This window comes from Phasianus colchicus, chromosome 5, assembly GCF_987193195.1.
Source record: "Phasianus colchicus chromosome 5, bPhaCol1.hap1.1, whole genome shotgun sequence".
In the NCBI taxonomy this organism is placed as follows: Eukaryota; Metazoa; Chordata; class Aves; order Galliformes; family Phasianidae; genus Phasianus; species Phasianus colchicus.
This window is the reverse complement of record NC_143440.1, coordinates 56,506,504-56,524,031: the sequence shown is the minus strand read 5'-3', so window position 1 is coordinate 56,524,031 and position 17,528 is coordinate 56,506,504. Positions and strand designations below refer to the sequence as shown.

At 41.9% G+C, this 17,528-nt stretch overlaps 1 protein-coding gene across 1 annotated transcript; it reads left to right on the top strand.

Moving 5' to 3' along the window:
* Positions 1 to 6: 6 nt before the first annotated feature.
* Positions 7 to 9,725, top strand: PSMA3 (proteasome 20S subunit alpha 3). The gene is made up of 11 exons (XM_031605374.2): positions 7 to 120; positions 431 to 513; positions 1,271 to 1,394; positions 1,863 to 1,964; positions 2,088 to 2,161; positions 2,787 to 2,859; positions 4,227 to 4,292; positions 6,680 to 6,726; positions 8,755 to 8,822; positions 8,962 to 9,026; positions 9,548 to 9,725. The coding sequence occupies exons 1-11, from the start codon at positions 100 to 102 to the stop codon at positions 9,590 to 9,592; spliced, it is 768 nt and encodes a 255-aa protein (XP_031461234.1). The 5' UTR covers positions 7 to 99; the 3' UTR covers positions 9,593 to 9,725.
* The last annotated feature ends 7,803 nt before the right edge of the window (positions 9,726 to 17,528 follow it).

Here is a 17,528-nt window from a genome sequence, read left to right as displayed (position 1 = left end):
CAATGGAGCGGCCAATGGGAGCGCGCGTTGTTGGGCCGTCGGGAGCGCGAGTGAGAGCGGGGCGGGAGGGGGGCTCCGTGCGATCGAGGCGCCGCCGCCATGAGCTCCATCGGCACCGGGGTGAGCGCGGGCCGCGCGGCGGGCGTGGGGCGGCTCCGGGCAGCCGGGCCTCTGCGGCGGGCAGTCGGCTCCCCTCGGCCGGGCCGCAGCGGGGCCGCGGCCGCTGCTGAGTCACCGCGGCCCGTTAGGCCGGGCGGCGCGCCGGAGCGTGAGGGGTTGGGGGCGGCTGCGCCTCGGCGCGCTGCTGCAGGGCGTCGCGGAGCGCCGCCGCGTTTGGCCGCGTGGAGCCCCGCGCTCAGCCGCTGGGCGCCTGCTGCCAGAAGAACGGGCTGTGCCGTGGCTTTGCTCGGTAATGCTTTCTCTTCTGCAGTACGACCTGTCGGCCTCCACCTTTTCTCCCGATGGCAGAGTGTTCCAAGTCGAATACGCGATGAAGGCGGTGGAGAACAGCAGGTAGGACGCGGCCGCTCTTTGTTGGATGGCCTTTTGCAAAGCGGCTGATGGCTCTGCGGGTGGAACTCGTTGAGCGACGGTGTCCCTGCCCTCAGCTTGGAAGGCTTCTAATAGGGTAAAAACGGTGCGGTGGCTCCTGCCCGCTTTGTTGTGGAGAACGCAGAGCAAGGCTGTGAACTTGTCTCTGTGTGATAAGGTGATAAATCACAGGCTGTGGGACAAGGCTGGACTGCAGACATCGTTAGCATTTGTAAAGTGCTGAGCTGCTGAGGGAGCAGAGCTGTCAGAGTAGCTAAAAGCTCGTTTTGTGGATGTGAACTGAGGCACTGAAAGGCTGATGGGCTCAGAAAGAAGTCAGTGCTCACGTTGGTGTTTGGGGTCAGAGCACTGAGGGGCAGTGGCTCTGCGGTTCCTACAAACACTGCGTGTGTTTTGTTCTCAGTTCTTTGGCTAAGGGCTCCTCAGCCTCTTCCACCTTTAAAAATATGTTTATTTGCTTACTCTGTGCCCTGTTTTGTTTTCTTTAGGCACAGAGTGGAGTGTTGTAACAGACCTACTTGGGTGGAAATTATGTCATTGTGTCATTTGATCACTGGTTGGCAACCCTGCCCACACGGGCCTGGAGCTCAATAACCTTTAAAGTTCCTTCCAACCTAAGCCACTCTATGATTCTATCCAGTATTTTATTAATTCTTTGTCACTTATCTTCACGGTTCTATTATGTGTAAGAGGAATTTCCTTTTGTCTTGTCTCTCAGTACAGCAATTGGGATAAGATGCAAAGATGGCGTTGTCTTCGGTGTAGAAAAACTCGTTCTGTCCAAGCTGTATGAAGAAGGTTCCAATAAACGCCTCTTCAACGTCGATCGGCACGTTGGAATGGTGAGGTGCTGTTAATTCTTCATGGAAGGGGGCTTCCTATTCCAAAGTGGAAATGCATAGAGCTCAGAATCAGTAACAAAGAGATTGTGGAAGCTATGTTAGGCTTTCTGTGCATGTAGAAATGCCAGTGGGTTTTGGTTTCTGTTTGTTTTTTTTTGGTTTTTTTTTTGGACTGTTTTCCTGCAGTTCTTGATTGCATACACACACACAGAATTCCAGACTTAAAACAGAAGATCAGTACATGTTTTGAAGCTGTTTAAATCTTCCTGGGAGCTGTTCAGACTTTTTTTGGTTATTAATTTTCCTAGAGAAAAATTCAATACTGTATTAGCATCAAATCATTGACGTGCTGTAAGCTGGCTAGCAGGAAGTTGATGGAACTCTTGTAAAGACTAAGCCATGTGATTAGGCTATCATAAGCTTTGTATAAGCAACATTTGGACTGTGTGATGGCAATTCTCCTTTCAGGCAGTGGCAGGACTGCTGGCAGATGCTCGTTCGTTGGCAGACATAGCTAGAGAAGAAGCTTCTAACTTTAGGACTAACTATGGCTATGATATTCCACTGAAGGTAAGAAATTGGCTTGGTTCACTTGGAGTTTTTGGCTTTGGCACTGATAACCTCAAGTTATAAATTGTAATTAACTTATTTCTGCAGATAAAGGCCTCCAATTATTTTTCTTTTTCCCCTTAGCATCTTGCAGACAGAGTGGCCATGTACGTGCATGCATACACACTGTACAGTGCTGTCAGACCTTTTGGTTGCAGGTAAGTCTGTGGTGGGGGGTTGGAGATTCATGATCCTTGAGGTCCCTTCCAACCCAGGCCATTCTGTGATTCAGTGTCAGGTCTTTCCAACGTGTGCTTGTTTGCAAAGACCTTTTGTTTCAGAAGTGCTGGAGCAATTTATGTTTCCTAAACCCCTTTTTCAAATTTGGTGCTGGTAACTGGGAAGTGGAAAGAGGTTCCCCTGTCCTTTTTTTAAATTTGTGTGTGCGAAGCTTTAGGTGAAAAATCCACATATGCATAAGAGCAAACCAGGCTCTGTATAGACTGCATGCCTGTCACTGAGCTGAGGAGTTGATGTTGAATCTGTGTCAGTATTGAAAGCAGAACTTGTCTCTGTGATCGTCCCCTAAAAAATAGGTAATAACTGCCATGCAGCTGTAGTACCAAAGGACTGTTAAACTGAGGTCTGCTGTTGAGTTAAGAAATGTTTCTGGCAAATTGCAGGTCCTTAAGTGTCACAGTAACACTGAGCCTTCAGACAGACTGCTTACAGAATGTAGTAGGGATTATGCACCAAGAGTGAAGGAATCCTGACTTGATTTAGCTGTCATCATTGTGCATGGGTTGGTAGAACAACTGTTTGATTTCTCTTTTTCTCACCCAGTTTCATGTTGGGGTCCTATGATGAAGATGATGGTGCACAACTGTACATGATTGATCCATCAGGAGTTTCATACGTGAGTTTTTCAGAAATATTTTTGTCTTTAAGTTGCTCTTCTAAAAGTTTCTAATTTGGAAATCAGTAACACGGTGTGTATTTCTTACAAGTAGCACTGTTTCATAAAACCTGTTTTTAAAGCTGGTCTCTCAAAAATTGGGAGTTCATTCCATCTGGCTGTATGCAATGAAAAGTCCCATCCATTGCAGCCAGGAAGGCCAACTGTGTTCTGGGCTGCATTAAAAAAGGGGTGGCCAGCAGGGAGAGGGAGGTGATTGTCCCCCTCTACTCAGCTCTTGGGAGGCCCCATCTGCAGCACTGTGTCCAGGCCTGGGGTCCCCAGCACAGGAAGGATGTGGAGTTCTTGGAGTGGGTCCAGAGGAGGGCACTAAGATGATCAGAGGGCTGGAGCACCTCTTCTATGAGGAAAGGTTGAGGGAACTGGAATTGTTTAGCTTGGAGAAGAGAAGGCTCTGGGGAGACCTCATTGTGGCCTTCCTGTACTTGAAGGGAGCGTATAAACAGGAGGGGGAACGGCTGTTTGTGAGGATGGATAGTGATAGGACAAGGGGGAATGGTTTTAAACTGAGACAGGGGTGCTTAGATGTTAGGAGGAAGTTTTTCAGCCAGAGGGTGGTGAGGCGCTGGAACAGGTTGCCCAAGGAGGCTGTGGATGCCCCATCCCTGCAGGCATTCAAGGCCAGGCTGGATGTGGCTCTGGGCAGCCTGGGCTGCTGGTTGGCGACCTGCACATAGCAGGGGGTTGGAACTGGATGAGCATTGTGGTCCTTTTCAACCCAGGCCATTCTGTGATTCTGTGATTGCCACAGAGATGCGAGTGTTGCAGTGATACTCCACTCACAAAATGTTGAGGCACAGAGGTTCAGACGAAGGCTGTTAACAGCAATTCAATTCAAAGGAGACATTTCTGTTTGTTGTTATGTATAAAGTGATACAAACAGTAGTCTGCTTTTATTATTTTTCTTTCAGTATGTCTAATATCTCTACTGTTGGAAGTGCTGAGGTTTATATCCTTACACTTCAAAGTATTTTCATGATAGGTGGGATTTTGTGTTGGTTTTCTCTTTGTGCGTGTTTGTTATAGAACTTCTCTAATTCTAGTTTCTTTTAATTACAGTAAAAGATCCATTGCAACAAACTGAGCAGATATGTTTCTGGCCAGAGGAACTACTGAGCACTTCTGTTAAGTGTGGCAGTGCTTAACCTAATAACTTGGGAATCTGAGAGAGAACAGCACCAGTGTTTGCTGTGTATCTACCTTCTTGTTACAGGAGTGAAGGAATTGTTATATGCTGTGTAACAGTAAGAAATCTAGAGGATGTAGTTTTTCATTCACCTTGCACCTTTTTTGTTTCATTTTTTTAGGGTTATTGGGGGTGTGCCATTGGTAAAGCCAGACAAGCTGCAAAAACAGAGATTGAGAAACTTCAGGTATGGTATTTCAGTTTTATTGTGTTGCTTTCAGGACAGATATTTCTACATTACGTTATTACCTTTTTGGATGCCTTAAATACATCAAGTACAAGAGAAGCAGAAGTATTTCCTCATAAGTTGTCTTAAGTTGTATGGTAGCAGTATTTTTGGCATCTAGACCCTGTGCAATAGGTAGTTCATAGCAAGCACACATTTTTAAAAAGGGAAGCATAAACATACACTCCTTTGTGTACCTGCATACTGTATACTCTGCACCTTACTTACAGCTTTCACCTACAAACATACACCATAGCTGTGCACTGAAAAGCTCAGTTCATCCAGTAATCTTCCAAGGGCAGCCCATGGGTGGTGGTGAAGTATCACAAATGAAAAATTACAAGAGAAGTGAAAATATTGTCTCAGTTAATTTAAGTCTTGAATCTGGTCAGATGCTTGAACACCAAATGAAAAGTAGGAATCCTGCAAGATCATCTGGTCTTGATACTGGAATCTTGGCATCTGATAAGTTGTCATTTCTATTTCCATGTGTGCAAACTGATATAAAGATACTATGTTGGATAATGTCTGATTTACCAAAAAATGTTTTTTCTGCAGTTCTTGGATTTTCATAAACTTCTAATTGCCTAATTTTTTTGTAGAGCTGTAATATTTGTATTCCTTCAACTACATAGCAGGACCTGCAAAGTTCAGTAGATGAGAACAGGAGTGTGCCAGACAGCACAGCTGCACTGTTCTGTCACGGCTTGTTTGCAGAATGCCTTCAGTGTGATGTTGTCAGAGCAATGTGAAGCAAGTGCAGTCTTGTGTGCTGATGCTTCTTGTTAACTGTGGGCTGGACAGTTCCAGCTCAGAGCTGATTTTGTTCAGGTGAATTTCTGATCAGATGACAAAACATAAATGGGAAGAAGATAAGAAGTACAAATGCTTTTGTGGAGTTGATGATGACTGTTTGTGAGGGTGGATAGTGATAGGACAAAGGGGAAATGATCTTAAACTGAGACAGGGGAAGTTTAGGTTATATATTAGAAGGAAGGTTTTCACGCAGAAGATGGTGAGGCACTGGAACAGGTTGCCCAAGGAGGCTGTGGATGCCCCATCCCTGCAGGCATTCAAGGCCAGGCTGGATGTGGCTCTGGGCAGCCTGGGCTGCTGGTTGGCGACCTGCATATAGCAGGGGGTTGGAACTGGATGAGTATTGTGCTCCTTTGCAACCCAGGCCATTCTAGGATTCTATGCTGATTTTATGATATGGCCTATAGCAGCCTATTAGCTACAGTTCTGTCCTGTGAAAGATGACTGTAATGGGGAGAAAGAGGTGAGAATATCATCATAACCTTGAAACCTGTCTGACAGGTACTGCAGTGCAGATGCTGGATGTGGGAGGGGATGCAGTACGTGAAACCTGCAAATGTAGCTTATCCTGCAAGTGGGGCACACTGCACTGATCACATCTGTTGCATGTCATGCAAACATTTGATATCTTGTGTCATGTGGCGTGTACTTGAATCTTTTCATCTCTTTTACAGTGCTTCTCATGTTATTTTCAGATACTGCTTAAAACTTTTTGATGTACAGACGTAATCAAAATTGGTTGGATTTTGTGTTGAGGGACATGGTTTAGTGAGTACTATTGGTGATAGGTGGATGGTTGGACTGGATGATCTTGAAGGTCTTTTCCAACCTTGGTGATTCTGTGATAATTGTAATCAACTTACAGTATTTCCTATTACCTTCTGCAAAATTAACTAGGATGGGAAAAGAATAATGACAAAAAATAAAGCTTTGTTTTGTAAATGTGCATGACAGTAGCAGACCTTTGGGTTTTCCTGTTTCACTACTAACTGTGTGTGTAAATACACACAGTTGTGTTTGTGTGACACAGATTATACTTGTCAGTAGAAGTCAGTGCTGCATTATGGATTGAGTCACAAATGGAAGGGTTGAGACAATGTGCCTCTGTCTGTTTAGGAAACTTCTTGGAATGCAAATGTGACAGCACATCTACCTAAGCAGGAATGTTTCATTTTCCTCTGGCCCACTGCTTACTTGGGTGTGTGCCTTACACACATAGGAAGTGCTGTCAGACTCAGCATGAACAAAGAACTGCTGTCCTTCGCCAGTTTCTCAACACTTAACTTCTACACTACAGCTTTGAAAACTGGTTTAGAATCTGAGATGATAAACTATGTGTAGCTAATGAGTTCTAGTTGGTGTAAAATATGCTGGTCTAATCAATAATGACAGGTATGTTCTTGTGAGTGAAAGATGCATTGTAGAGAATGAATTCCATTGCACTCAAGCTCGTTAGGCACATCACAGTCACGTGTTTGCTGGCAAAATGCAAAACAGGATGTTCTGTTAAGCTGTATGTTTTTTGTCTGCAGATGAAGGAAATGACTTGCCGTGACGTTGTTAAAGAGGTTGCGAAAATGTAAGTTTCCAATGTGCTTCTCCAACTCAGCAAAAATGCGTACTGGTGAGCTTGTTGTGGCTTCAAACTGAAACTGTTCCCTTGATGTTAGGTGCCAGGTTTCACTTTTGTAGATGGGTGCTCATATGGTGTTCTGTTAATATTTGCTTTGTCTGATGGGACGTGCCCCTCAGTACTGAGAAATGATAAAAGATGTGAAAAATAAGCATTATAATCTTAATTGCTCTGTGTTACAGGTGTGATTTATAGCTGTGGTGAATTAATGCTTGAACTGTCTGAATATGGCCACTGGTTTTCAAGTATATAAAGCTGGTGGTAGATGAGGGAAACTCTTCAGTGCATTGATCCTCATTACTGGAACACTGAGTGTAGTGTACTTACAGAGCAAAACCACATCATTCAGTAAATCATGTACTGGGAGGGGGGAAAAAGATACCAGGAGGCTTCTGCTAAGGTAGAACATAAGCTGGCCAGTAGTAATCTTGAAAATACTTGGAGGGAAGATTGAGGTTGGATGTCAGGGGGAAGTTCTTTACAGAGAGAGTGGTGAGGTGCTGGAACAGCTGCCCAGAGAGGCTGTGGATGCCCCGTCCATCCCTGGAGGTGTTCAAGGCCAGGTTGGATGGGGCCCTGGGCAGCCTGGGCTGCTCTGAAATGTGGAGGTTGGTGGCCCTGCCTGTGGTGGGGGGTTGGAGCTTCATGATCCTTGAGGTCTCTTCCAAACCAAGAATTCTATGATCTCTTCAAATATTCTTTCAGCTATCTACAATACTTAATGTTTGCAGGGATACTTCTGTGCTTGTCACAAATCTAATAATACGCAGCTGCAGAAATAATCTTCAGCCTTTTATGGCTGTTCCTTGGAGGTTATAAAGAAGTAATAAGTGTTTCCATCAATGGTGTTGCAGCATGCAAGTTTATTTATGAGCCTGTGTCAGAGGCTATCATGTTAGCTGCTAAAGGAAAGAATGTGTGGGCTCTCCATTCCTGAAACCTAACAAGGACCTCAAAACAATTCTGAAACCACAAATGGAGCACAAGTCTTGCATCGTTTAGAAACCTTCTGTTCTTCAATTCTGCTTCAGCTCAAAACTTAGCAGCAATTTGAGGTAGTTCTGTTTTTTTTAATAAATCTTAAGCCTAGTCCTGGTGGCACTCAGCAAACATTTTAATCATTTCTTAATCCTAAAGCAATGGCCAGGAGCTATTACAGGCTCTTGAAGAAATCATATTGTTGCTGAAAAGCCTGTAAACAGCTTAGCACTTCACAAACACCTGCAGATGGACTTAATCATTATCAAGGCTAGTCTTAACAGTGACAGAGTATGCATACAGTGTTTCTTTGGACACATTTCACAATACCTTTATCAAACATGAATGAAAAGCATCTGCTTTTTCAGTGAAGGTATCCTTCCTTCTGCTGTCCCCAAACTTCCTATGCTGGCTAGAACTAGTTTTGTATATTTCAGCTTTGGTCTTTCTGAAGGAATACTACCTCAACAAAGAAGGGTGTAAGTTATAGGCATAGCAGACAGGATGGAGAGCTCTATGTTGCAAATTAGAAGATGTTATGGTGTTCAGATTCACTCTCAAATATAAGCTAAAATAAGATTTACAGGGGAAATGAGGAGTGTTCCTGCCATACTGTGACTAATACAGGAGAATCAGGCAATGATGTCATAGCCTTGGTTCTACACTACTGGAATCTTAAATAACATTTATTGTAAAGGTGATGTTCTGTATAGGGTTATTCAGCATCTCACCTAGATGAGTAACTTGCATCTCATCTGTAATCATGCAATATCCTATTTTAGTAATGCTTAACTCCACAGTGTTCTCTGATGTAGTCTTTTTCTCTTGGAATGGGATGAACACAAAGGAGACATTGAAGAGAAAGCAGGGGGAAAGCTTCTATTGCCTGTAAGAAATGGTGTTTCAAAAGAGTAAGAAATCTGTGAAAGTAAGAAAGTATAAAATTTGGCCTGTCACCAAATCTGTTCTAACCTCTACCCTCTCCATTCTTTCCAGAATCTACATCGTTCATGACGAAGTAAAGGACAAAGCTTTTGAGTTGGAACTCAGCTGGGTTGGAGAAAGTAATGCATTTCTAAATTACTGTAAACAGTATAGAAAGCTTCTCATTTTCTGTATTTAAGAAAATGTGCAGAAGCAGTGTTTTACTTATCACACGGTGTTGTGTAAGTTCTGTCTAATAGGTACTCTTTTTATTTGCAGTAACCAATGGAAAACATGAAATTGTTCCCAAAGACATAAGAGAAGAAGCAGAAAAATATGCCAAGGTAAGGTCTGACATCACTGATGTCATCTCAGTGCTGCTCTTGACAAGTCTGGAATAGAATGAAGTAAGGAGCAGGATTGTAGCATTGCAATGACTAGAAAAGGTGTAGTTACACAAATCACTTGTACCTGGGATATCTCCTGATGAGAGAACTGTGAAGCTCTCTCCATGTAATCCAGAGGTAGTTCATTCTTTTAAAAAACAGTGCATGGCAGCAGGCTTGCCCATCTCATTTCTCCTTCAGAAATGAATGTATGAACTCTTCAGTAGTTCATAAGCAAATGGGAAATGCAGCAAGTCATGTTAACTAAAATGCATTTTATAAAGGCAACCAACTGGGGAAAGCTGCTCCTCCAGCATCTGACAGCTTTGCATTTGCTTTAAAAGCAGTAGGGATTCTTAGCAGAATAGAATTCTTAAGTAGAAACCAGGCCTGCTGAATAGCAGCCTTTGTATACATGGAAAAAACTGTAAAACAAAAGCAAAACTCCCTTTTTTAATTAAACTCTTTTTTCTAAATAGGAATCTTTGAAAGAGGAGGATGAATCAGATGATGAAAATATGTAACACATTGTTACTTCAAGACAAGTTTGACTTATAAACAAACCTGTACTAATGTATTAGCCATGGGATGCTCCTATGTACTGCTGGAGGAAACTGAGTGACCAACTTGCACTAATAAATTTTCCATTTTACTGTCTGTTAACTTTTATTTCAAAACAAGGTAGGATTGATATTATCAAGAATGCATCTGTATTCTAAACCGTGCTATATATCAAAACGGTCATTAAGAGGGGAAGATGTGATCATGCTGCTGTAGCTGCTGCTTACCACAGCAGAACTTTGGAACCAGGCTAGATACAGGAAAGGCAGCTGCTTAGGGATCTTGCATGTCTCTTGTTTACAGCTGTTCCTGGCTTAACCAGCCAGTGTCCTTATTCTCAGTTGTCACAGCAGCAGCTTCCAGTTCTTGGGAGAAGAGATAACCAGCTCCTTTACAACTTGATCTGCTATCAGTTTAGGTGACAAATACAGCTATTAAGCCCAAAATTGGACTAATGAAAAGTAATTCCAAATAGTCCTTGTGTTAAATTGCAGAGCTGAATTGTTTACTTTTTGCTGTTTTATTCTAATTATATAACTTAACAGATCTCAGCTTTACATTTATTAACAGCTTCACCAGTGTAGTTCCGTAAATCAGTTCTGAATACATTGTTGGCCTTCCTAGGAGCCAAAAAATAATCCTTCATGCTTTCTCTTCCTAGTTCTCAGGAAATTAGACAGTCACAAGTCTTGAAACAACGTACTAAATTCATCTGTTTACCATTTCAAAACTCAAAACAGAGGTCTTGTGCACATACCTAAAATTCTAATGGTCATCTTTAGTCTGAAATGCATGCTTTCTTAATGAATCAAATGCTTCAGTAATACATACTATCAGTAATGACAAGCCCTTCAAAAAAGAAAACCTTCCTCCCTTTAGTTTTAATAGTTTTTGTACTTTTAAAAAGCTCCCATGCTTCCACAGTCTCTTTTCTAATGGCATTATAGGATATAGGTTGTTTCTTTTTGGTGGCAAGTAAAGGAAATTGAGATAGATGGTTGTGTGTCAGTGCTTAATGACAGTCTCAGGGTTTAGCCTGGGCTGGAATCCAGCCACATGGAACCCTTGCCTTTCCAGCTTAGCACAGTTGTCAAACTGCTACAACTCTATCAGGTCTCCCTGAAGTAAGATTAATCATGACTGATGAACAGCTTCCTTGAGTGCTGTCTCCTGAGGCAACAGTATAGTGATACATGAACCTGAGTCAGGCTTTAGTTTTGTGTTACATTCAGTCTGAATTTACTACTGAAGCTTATTGCCAGTTTAGGTCTTCTGAGTCAGTGAAATCCAGTCAGTAAACTAATCTCAGCCTAAAGCATGTGCTGAGGACTGATCTTCCACTTGCTTTAATGCAACAACATGACTCCCTGATTGTAAACCTGAAACCTTGCTGATAAGGTGTAAGTGAAAATAAAGAGCTATCCCTATAAGCAGCTACACCTTTCTAATCCTTTCAGAGCCATTTAGGACTGGGTACAGGAAATGTAACAGTGTTACAAGTCATGTTACTGGGTTAAGAGAGAAGGGCAAGTTGAGCTGTAATTATAGATACTTCTTATCCTTCAGGCTTAAACAGTATCTAGGAGTCAAGACTTAAAAGCTCAGAGATCCAGGTACCTGAAAGCTTCCATCAGACTCCTGTAGCTTCACACCCAGGGCATGCCTGACAAAGTACATATGCTCAGCATCTGCAGAGAGGAAGGCCTAGAAGAGCTGTCACCCAAGGCAGAGTAGCCACATGCTCCCACCTTTTAACATGCCAGGTGACTGGGGCAACCAAATCAGTGCCCCTATTCAGAGCTGACTGGAACAGATGCAGGCTCAGTGATATACTCAACAGACCTGACAGCAGCTGTCTGTAATAGGGCCTCTGAAGAGTCCCAGAAGCAGCAATGCCTTCCTGCAGAAATAAGGTCTCAGTCCCCTTCTCTGAAGAAGGGAGCTTCTATGGTTGGCCTGGAAATGGTTGTTTTTAAGTTGAGTTTAACAGTGAAATGCAAGAGTATACTGTAAGGATAATGAACATGCCCTCAGTAAGGCAGAAGATTTCTGAATCTCTGATTTCAGCAAGAGGCGATTCTTAACATTCATTTTTATTATTCCTGACAAGAGTACTGGGAGGTTTTAGTTCTGAAGATACTAGAAAGGCATAATTAGCCCATACCATGGCAGCATTTCTTGCTTCAGGCTTAACAAGTAACCTACTTGGTCTGGGCTCTGGCCATTTATGGGAATACATAATAGAACAGAAAGTCACATACCCACTTGGAATGCACAACTGCAGTTCTTGCCATGCTGGAACACAACTTCAAAGTATTAAAGGCAAATACCATTGCTTGAGAACCAAAGTTCATGCTCTAATGGAACACCAGAAGAAAGCTGGTCTATACAATTGTTTATCTCTTAGCTTAAAGTCATCCTTCCATTCCACCACAGAAAGGGTTAGAAATGCACAGATTCAACAAAGAAGGGTAGAATGTACATGAAAATCCCTTTTCTCCCAAGTCTCACTTACCCACTGATAGTTATACAGCAGCTGATGAATCACTGCTGCTGTGATGTACAGCTAGGTATGTCACAGTCCCTGTTACAATTAGTCACTATGTCCACACACAGAGGTGGTGTTCTAGAAAATTAAGGGGACTGAGGTGAACCTCAGGTGCCAAATTTAAACATACTCCCATATCTAGTTTACATTTATCTCCATGACTGCTTTTAGGACTTACAGCTCTGCCTGCAGTGTTCAAAAAACAGATCACATTTTAACTGCAGCATCAGAGTAATCCATTTTCATGGACTGCGCTGTTTTCACAGGATTTTGGATAACATCTTCATTCAAAGTTTTGTTACTACTGATTGATTAAATTATTTTAAGATTGAGCTGTTGGAATATCACAGAAACAACCCACGTGTAAAGTTTATGGTATGACAGATAAACATAAGGAGAGCTTCACAATAAATACTCATCTGTAGTTGGTGCTGACTCAGAAAGGAAGCAGTTCAAACAATTAATTCCAAGCAGATCTGAGCTATGCCAGGCATCAGGTCATTTATCACTTCTCATAACCAAACATAGCATGATGGCCTAAGGTTAAATCCCACTGCTTCCCTGCAAGTTCCACTGCTCATGTGGGTACAGTAATAGGCGAGATGCTATTTGGCCATACAGCCCTGGTCATCTCTAAGGAAGGGGCTTTAATATAACTGCACATGGTAGTGCTTTTCCTTAAGATTTAACTGTTAGCAGTAGAAGGGTACAGAAAACAGTGAAATGCTTAAGATGTATCGTTGAATGATAATCATAACCCAGAATTTCAGGACTGAAGATAAAAATAGGATTTGAGTGCATAACACCACCAAACACAGCAGAGACCATTCTTTCCCCCTCCTCCTCTTTCTATTGCACATCTCTGAGATGATGACTAGTTGTTACTCCACACAGCAGTTTTTCAAGTTAGGTGCAGTAAGGAAGTTACCTTTACCTAACAAAGGACAGCTATTTTGAGACATTTACTGCCTCTACCTTTCCCTATTAGATGATCTTGCCATCCCTTATTTCCAGTGACACAGAGCTGCAGGGAACAGGCTGTAGAAGAGGTAAAGGGTGGAGCCTTACTGTCTGTCTAGTAAAGACATGACAGTATTTGAGAACACAGGACCTACAAGTGAGCTCAAAGTCTCTCATTTCCAGATGCAGTGCTCTTTCATCTTCATACTCCTATTAAAGGACTCCGAAGCAGTTGTTTAAAAATGGTTCTTAGGATTGCTGTACAAACCAAAAATGGACAACTAGAATAAAGCAGACAGCAGCCTTGCATAGTTTGTAGTCCAAACACATGCATGTCATCAGATATAGGGAAAAGTTAAATCCTCTGAAGTTTCTCCTAAAGGTAGTATAAGAACTACCCACAAATGACACTATTTTAATTGACGTGGTAAGACAGGCCAAATAAAAAGGTTAGGTAAAACATGGGCTGGTTTACTTTTGCATAAAATTAGACCACATTTTATGACACATACAGGCTGCAAGTCCAAAAATCACTCAGATTTCTCTTTCAACAACAGATTTTTCTAACAGTAGGTTAAATTATAGTAGATTCACACAGAAACCAATACATACAAAAAAAAAATAAAATCAGTAATTCCTCAATTAAAACCAGGAAAAAAAATGAAAGTAAAACATGTCCTTTCTGCAAGATTTTTAGAAAAGCAGGAATCTGCTGCTTTCATTATTTGGGGCAAGACTGAGACATGTTAACAGGTTTCAGCAGACACTAGATGACTTCAACGGCATGCTTACATAGAGCACCAATTCAGCTCTCATTGTATGCATATCCACACTCTGCAAATAGTGCCACTTTTGGAAGCTCTTTTTCCCCCCAAATTCATTCCTATACGTTACAGGAATAGAAGAAACCTGAAATACTGTCTCAGGAAGAGAAATCAAAGCATAGCTTCACGTGTTCCCAGTAGGAAAGTCAGTTTAACAAGCAACTACATTCCCCAGCCAAATTAGAGTTGAAACAATACTCTCATACCAGTTTGTCACCCCGTTCTGCTTCATGCAAGGAAGAAACTGCTGTCCTCTAATAAAAGATGCCTTTCATGGATTCAGAATAGTTAGAACTTGCTAAGAAGACATGTGTTTTGTTCTGGAAATCAACAGAACACAGCTTATAACAGTGGCTCTGTTTGCAGTGCAGCTGTACTAGCAGTACACCACACAGAACTGCAGTTCCAGACAGGGAAAAAAAGAAAACAACCCACATCCCTGAAAATACAAACCTCCTGTGAGTGGTGCAGGCTTGCAACTAATTGACAGCTTAGATGTGCTAACACAGTGCCAGCTGGTCAGCTACTTCCCAAGCAGGCAGGGAATTCACTACCTGTAATAACAACCAGCAAACAAAACACAGAAATAGAAAGTAAGTTTTAAAAGAAGGCTTAAAAGTAGGAAAGAGTTCGGATGCAGTCACCAACTAAGCTGTAAATATTTTGCTAACAGCACCTGTTTGTAGCTAATAACATTTAAATCAGAAGACTGAGGGCATTAATGCCTTCAAAAATAATCAATACTGATGAACTGCAGACTTGTTGGCTGGGGCTGAAAATTAACTGGAAGTGACTGAATTAATTTAGACAAGCCAAAGCCCTAGAAGAACGAACATAACTACTGCCCTCACAAGTTTTATTTTGCTGACCATTCCTGTTTGCAGAAGTAGTTCTGCTTCCTTGTGCATGGCTGCATGCTAATAGTGGCACACACACTGCTTTCAGCAGGCTGCGTCTCTGCCCACATTCAGCTGGTGATGCTGTTCTACAGTCTGCACCTCTGGCAATTCATGATTTTAATTAACAGCTTATCAGCACTGACAAGCTTGAAAGTGACAGCTATGCTGGTGGGCAGCCCGTGTCCAAAGACTCAGCATCAGAACAGTATTTTCTTCCCCTACAAACAGGGAAATATGCACCTTATTAAAATCCAGTGTGAGCAAGCCAGTTATCAGTGTCTTAAAAAGCCTGTATATATGGAAACATGGCTCTAATCTCTATACTTTTCCTTCCATACTCTTTAAACATAGCTGTTTCTGCAAGTATTATAAGGGAAAAAAGCCTTCCAAGATACCAGCAACAGGTAGCATAAGCAAGGACTCTACAGATTGCCCATCAGAAATCACTCAGAACATTAGTTTTAAAACAAGACAACAGAAAACCCACTGCTCTGAATCTCCTAACAAGTACTGAGAAAATAATGCAACTGAAGTTGCTTTTTCAACAAAAAAACAACTCATTTTAGTTCTCCAATTGGCATCAGTGAACACCTTAGATAGGAACAGCATTAGACAGCCATTCAGTCTATATGTACACCTGAGCTGGTATCACAGGTTTCCTGCAGGATAACAGTAGTGCTGGACTGCTGCTTTCCAGCAGCACACCGAGGACAGAAGATCAGCACCCACTTCCCTAGTATGGTTGTAACAACCTCACTGTTGTCATCAAAGGAAATTCGTGGTCATGACAAGTAATACAGGAAATTAAACAGATCTGTAATTAGACCCTTTGCTAGGCAAACTTTTATATTCAGATACTTTAACAGCACATGACAAGTATGCAAAAACTGGCTTTAAAATCCAGTGTTTGATCAACAGGCACCCTTCCACAGCTGTTTTCATAACAGAAAAATAAAAATAAGTCTCTGAATACAACTCATTATGCCCAACCATGAGAATACCATATCAATCTTTAATTAAAAAAAAAGAATGTTTTATGTCTGGAATTAAAAGATGGCACAGCAAATACCAAAACATCTCCCCTGGGCTAACACAGGCTAGATTGAGAGCAGCAGTTCTATCAGCTGAGAGCTAAAACTTCTCTTGCATGAGGCTGCTAATAACAGTTCAGTTGGTGCACTGCTAGTTCCTGCACGTCTTAAAGCACACAGAACTGTAGTTAGGAACTGCAGTTGGACTGGATGTCATCTATCCAGTAAGAAGGGGACTGCTCCTCCCTGGAGGTCTCCCAAGAGCTCCATCAAGAGCTACTCAGACAAGCTAAGCATGCATCATCATTTCACTCGTGTTAGTGGAAGAAGCAACTACAGAGTGAGCACTACTGTCATGTGCAGAGCTAACAGAAAACCTGGTTCTCCTCAATATAAATATTCTGGATGTGACTCTGGGCAGCCTGGTCTGGTGGCTGGCAACCCTGCACGTAGCAGGGGGTTGAAAGTAGATGAGAATTGTGGTCTTTTTCAACACGGGCCTTTCTATGACTATGAAACATCCATGCATTACTTCACTGCTGCAAAACACACCCATACCTGCTTTACAAAGCTACTAGTAAAATTCAGGGAATAAAATGCACTAATTCAGGTTTCATAGGGGTTGCTACACTTTTCTAGCAACACTCCAGGAAGTGTCAGAAGCAGCATGCACAGTTATGTTTGAATAACAGCATCCATTTTCCTGAACACAAAGACTGGAATATGATGACAGTACTGGGGGAAGTGAGAAGTAAGCATTGTTTTTAAATATACACTTTTTATAGCTACCTCTGTTTGTACATAAATAAAATACAGAGAAATTTACTGCTGAGAGTCAGCAGTAAAGCACTGATTAAGAAAGAAGGTTTAACCTTTCATTTTTATAATCTTGCTGTTACTGACCAAGCTTTCTGTTGCCAGCTTCACATTTCTTGGGTTTTGTTGTGGTTTTTTCTCTCTCTTTATACTGGGGTACTAAAGACTTCACAATCACCTGACACCCTGCTATGAGCACACTGCAAAGAGTGAGATAGTAAAGTTCCATGGCAAGCACACACCTGATATTCATCTATATAGAAACAGCAGTTCCATGCAGACAGATTCTGCATGCAGATGTTTGCTCAGCCACTACTGGAAATATACTGCATGTTTACTGACAGAACATAAACAGCAAGGGGAAGAATATCAGAAGAGGCCAAAATAAACACTAGAAACAGGAAATAAAAGAAGCATGAAGTCTCCTGAACTACTGAAGTCTGACAAACTAACACAGTATTTTATTACACACAGAGCTCCATGTTAAAACAAGAATTGCAATCTTTAAATATTCAGTAATAAGTTATGAGACAAACTGAAATGTTAGTTTTGCAAAGATGACAAAGTAGCTCATGACAGAGCAGCTCCCAGCAGGAAATTCTGCTGCTCATTTTTTCCACTCATGACAAACTTTTCCCTGTAAGAGATCACATTCTGAAGGAAGAAGCACAACTGCAAGGATCCGATATAGACAAGCTACATTTAATGCCCATAGAAATTTAACACTGACATGCAGTGTTTCAGTACCAGAGTGTAACCCCGAGTTCTGAAGTTCACATTTCAATGAAAAGTTATTTTAAACCAAAATTAGAAGTAGTGCT

Excerpts from the sequence above, each read along its gene's own strand:
- PSMA3 (XM_031605374.2), top strand. The coding sequence starts at position 100 with ATGAGCTCCATCGGCACCGGG. Across the intron at positions 1,965-2,087 it reads GCTATGATATTCCACTGAAG|CATCTTGCAGACAGAGTGGC; the intron begins GTAAGAAATTGG and ends TTTTCCCCTTAG. Across the intron at positions 9,027-9,547 it reads AAGCAGAAAAATATGCCAAG|GAATCTTTGAAAGAGGAGGA; the intron begins GTAAGGTCTGAC and ends TTTTCTAAATAG.